Genomic DNA, 4,573 nt, shown 5'->3' with positions numbered 1-4,573 from the left:
GCACAATAAATGCAATATGCTTGAATCATCCTGAAACCATCCCCATCCCTGTCTGTGGAAAAATTTTCTTCCCTGAAACTGGTCCCCGGTGCCAAAAAAGCTGGGGACCACTGCCTTAGCATATAAGGGCAAGCCCATCTTCTGATCTGAGCTGAGGGGCAGAGCCTATCCGGTTTGTAGAGTGAGCCGAGCATGATTCTGCTACTCTGCTGCCCTCAACCGACAGAGCATGGAAATTGATAATGTCTGGAAGCTTCTCTGGCTGCCAGGGATCCTGCCCTGCTTGGGAATGGGAGGGGTGGGGTTTCCGGCATGCGGGGAGTAATGCTTTTGCTTACGCTAAATGAGCTGTGCTCGCCATTCTCTTAACAGCCAGAGGACATAGTTAATATCCTCTCACCCTCCCTCCGCAGTCCCTCTTTTTCCATGGAACGGTCAGTTCTCAGCATCCAGCTGATCCCTGGCTTGCCATGCCCCAGTGGGCTAGGGGCCTCTTCTGTGCCCCTGAAGTGCTGCTTTACCCCATCACAGCTTTGCAGGGCACTGAATGATTTTTTTTTTTTTTTTTTTTGAGATGGAGTCCAGCTCTGTCACCCAGGCTGGAGGGTAGTGGTGCGATCTCGGCTCACTGCAACCTCTACCTCCTGGGTTCAAGCAATTCTATTGCCTAAACCTCCAGAGTAGCTGGGACTACAGTTGCGTGCCACCATGCTTGGCTCATTTTTGTATTTTTAGTAGAGATGGGATTTTACCACGCTGGCCAGGTTGATCTGGAACTCCTGACCTCATGTGAGCTGATCACCTGGACCTCCCAAAGTGCTGGGATGACAGGCATGAATGACAATGATTTTCTATTTCTCCTGCCCCACTGGGCTCCCCAAGGGCAGGCATCACCTATTCACCCATTCATTCCACTCACGTTTATTTTTCTTGATTATTATTATTTTGAGACGGAGTCTTGCTGTTGCCAGGCTGGAGTGCAGCGGTGTGATCTCTGCTCACTGCAACCTCTGCCACCCAGGTTCAAACGATTCCCCTGCCTCAGCCTCCCGAGTAGCTGGGCATGCACCACCATGCCTGGCTGATTTTTTATATTTTAGTAGGGACGGGTTTTCAGCATGTTGGCCAGGCTGGTCTCGAACTCCTGACCTCGTGATCTGCTTGCCTTGGACTCCCAAAGTGCTGAGATTATAGGCATGAGCCACTGCGCCCGGCCTCCACCAGGCCCCGTGGTAGGGGCTCCCTGCGCACTTGGGGCTTACCACTATTATGTAGCTCTGGCCCCAGCCTCCAGCCTGGCACAGAATCAATGAATGGTTTCTGGACATGGGAATATTAGTGGATAATTTGACAGGCAAATGGGGGAAGGGGTTAGGGCGGTCTCCAGTGCTTCCAAACTGCTCGTGAGGGTGAGAAAGCGTTCCACTGTGACCTAGCTGCAGGCTGCGTTGTACTTTCTGGGCAGACCAAGGAAAAGTCCCAGGGGAACAGAGATGTAAAAACCAAGGCCTGGCGCGGTGGCCCACCCCGTCACCCCAGCACAGGCCCCTTCTTGCTCATGGCTGAGGCGCCCCAGGGGTGGGCCTGTCACAGCCCCACCCTCACCAGGCAGGGTGGGCTTGGGGCTTCTGTCTTTTCCACATCTAAAGACCTAGGAACTACCAGAAAGCCAGTCTAGAACAGGCCATCCAGCTCCCGGGATAAATGAAGGCCATGTGTTATTAGGTCCATGAAACACAGGACAGCTGGCATGGCTTCTTGACACAGCCTACTGTGAGGAGCCCCAGCTGTCCTCAGGGGCTGGGCAGGTGACAGCTCAGCCACACTCCTCATCAGTGCCCTGCCCTGTCTCACAGAGGGGCCCCCCTCAACCCTGGCTTCTGGTTAACCCGGCCAACAGAAGACACTGGCAGTAAAAACCAGGGTTTGCTCCCCTCCCTCTTGCCTCAGGGGGCATCACCAGCAGTGCCCATGTCCTTCTTGGCACAGCCCTGCCAGCAGTCCTCCTAACTGCAGTCCCAGCTTCCGAGCTCTGGCAACACCCCCTCTCCTTCAGGGTAGTCGTGGCTCCTGCTGGTACCCATCTCATGGCTGCCCACTTCCCACGGGACCCCCGCATTCCTGATCCACTGGGCTGGGTCATCTGCCTGACCTGAAGCTGGTGCACCCTCCTCTGCTGCCACACCACATACTGCCACTGCCCAGATCTCACTGTGCTCCCAATTCCCCAGCCAGACCACAAAAGCAGCACACGCCAGCACGGCAGGTCAGAGGCTGTTTCTTTATACAAAGGCAGATAACACGGACCCCTCGGCACACTGCTGCAAGGGAGACACTGCACAGGCCTGGGTCTGCCAAGTACACCAGCTGTGAGCTCCTAAAGGACAAACACACGGACGCACGGACACTGTAATCACGAACACGACACAGCCACAGGGAGGAACGGTGGGGCTGGGGACGGCCATCGGCAGCCACTGCCAACTGCTGCCCTCTTCTGCCATGAGTTCCTTGGCAAAGAGCCATGTGACTTCATGTCACGGCAGAACGTCTCCCTGTCTGCATCTGTAAGCCGGGCCAGTACACTGTACTCCACAGGGCTGCCATGAGCACAGATGAGACTGAAACAGGGACATTTATCACAGTACCCAACACAGCCTGGCACATAGAGGTGTTCAATAAATAATTTGTGTCAGAAGAATCTTAGGGAGGACCTCCTTCAGAAAGAAATTCTCTCAGGGCATGGGGACCCGGGAGGCATCCTTGGAGCCTGCAGCCCCTGGAGTGCCCAAAGCCCCAGAATATACCGTGCCAGGGCAGTTAACAGGGGTGGGGGGCTGGACGCCCAGGGAGGTACCCGCAGAAGCTGGGTAGACACTGGAGGAGTTGGGGTTTGGGCCAAAGTGATTCTGCACATAGCACAGGCCGGAGGCAGGCTGGTACGGAGGCAGGGTGGGCATGTGCCCAGGGGTGCAGGAGGGCCAGGAGGCCAGCTTCTGACCACTGGAGTGCTGCGTCTGGGACACGGGGTGGCTCGGGGACAGGTGAGGGTGGCAGCTCTGTGTGGGGTAGGAGCCGGGCACTGGGTTCAGCCTGGAATGGAACAAGAGAGAAAATGGTCATTCAGGGAGTCATGCCGAGGTCACAGCATCTGGTTGTGCTTGAGGTTGCCCCCTGCTGCCTAGTACAACATGCCTTGGATGTTTTCTGTGACTTGCTCTAAGTACCAAGTGGAAGAAAGGTTAACCTCAACCAATCAGAAAACAGAGACGTCCAGAGAGGGCGGGGCCCAAAGTCCTACAGCAAGGGAATGAGATGAAAGGACACTGGTCCCAGGTAGGACCCTCTGGTTGCAGGAAAACAAGCTCAGAGTTCCCACTGATTCTGCACTACAGTGAGTTGTAGAATTATTTCATTATATATTAACAATGTAATAAGAAAGGGCACAATAAAGGCCGGGTGCAGTGGCTCTTGCCTGTAATCCTAGCACTTTGGGAGGCCAAGGCGGGTGAATCACTTTGGGTAACACCCCCCATGGGCACCGAGGAAGGAGAACTGTCCGGACCCCAGGCACAATTAGTGCCTGAAGAGAATCTTAGTTTATAGTGTTATTACTCAGCTATTTCCTTTACATAATCGTTTATATATAATCATATTATAGTATTAGTGCTTGAAGTATAACTTACTGCTTACATATATCTAGCTTGTATAATCATACTTAGTACTTATATCTAGCGTACTTAGTTCTATATAATCTTTCTATATAATTTTATAGGTGTTGTATTGGGAGCTGTACCGACACATTTAGTGCTGATTTATAGAATCCTTCTATATAACCACATAGTAGTTTATAGTAGGAGGAATACCTAGAGCAGTCACAGAACAGAAGCAGTACATGGGAAAACAGCCAGACCAGGACACGAACCAAAGACCCAGGCGGTGGCGTCCCTGCCTGAAAGGGCATACGCTGTATGGCAGGGTTGGAGCAAGAGCCTCTCCTCCCGATAAGGGAGTTGTAGTGCCTTGCATCCAGTTCCTGTGGAAAGTAGGCCTCAGGCCTGAGATGCTGGAAATAGCCGAGGCAGAAGAACCCCTCTGGTGTGACCAGTCACGGTGGCCGTACACCCTGTCAGCCTTTTCTGGCTTCTGTGCTAGCTCAAATCATCCTCCCATAAATATCTTAGAGAAGAGCACAAGTCTGTCAGCCCCCACTGCATTGGCTTATAGCATCTTTCTGTAAGAATCCTTTGAAGTCTCCGGCCCCCAGATAAGAAGTGTTGCACACGACACCTGTTGCACACAGCCCACCTCCTTCTCTTGGTGACCTAATGGGGGTGGAGCCCTTTTCTGTACACGACCCTCTACTACTGTGCACGGCACAGCCCCCTACTGCACAGGGCCCACCTCTCTGCCCAAGTGATATAATGGGGTGGCCCCCTCACTTGTGACTCACGTGATTATGTATGCCCTATTACTAAGCCTCACTCACAACCCTGCCCCCTGCTTGTACCTAATACAGATGCTTCTGGGCATTTGGGGCTCTCGCTGATCTCCGCTCACAGGTGGCGTGGCCCCC

General features: G+C 53.4%; 1 protein-coding gene across 2 annotated transcripts in view; it reads right to left on the bottom strand.

Moving 5' to 3' along the window:
* The window catches only part of LOC108307919 (NADPH--cytochrome P450 reductase), a 103,078-nt gene that overhangs the window by 88,758 nt on the left and 9,747 nt on the right, over nt 1-4,573 (bottom strand). The window contains exon 4 of one of the 2 annotated variants that reach the window (XM_017533451.2): nt 2,263-3,090. The exons of the other annotated variant lie outside the window; for it this stretch is intronic. Within the exon in view, the coding sequence (XP_017388940.1) occupies nt 2,733-3,090 (358 nt within the window). The 3' untranslated portion in view covers nt 2,263-2,732. Of the gene's footprint in view, nt 1-2,262; nt 3,091-4,573 lie in introns of those variants that run through there. 2 annotated transcript variants of the gene reach the window in all.

The sequence above is a fragment of the Cebus imitator genome, unplaced genomic scaffold (genome assembly GCF_001604975.1).
Source record: "Cebus imitator isolate Cc_AM_T3 unplaced genomic scaffold, Cebus_imitator-1.0 Scaffold82, whole genome shotgun sequence".
In the NCBI taxonomy this organism is placed as follows: Eukaryota; Metazoa; Chordata; class Mammalia; order Primates; family Cebidae; genus Cebus; species Cebus imitator.
The sequence above is the reverse complement of the archived record's forward strand: the minus strand, read 5'-3'. Positions and strand labels throughout refer to the sequence as shown.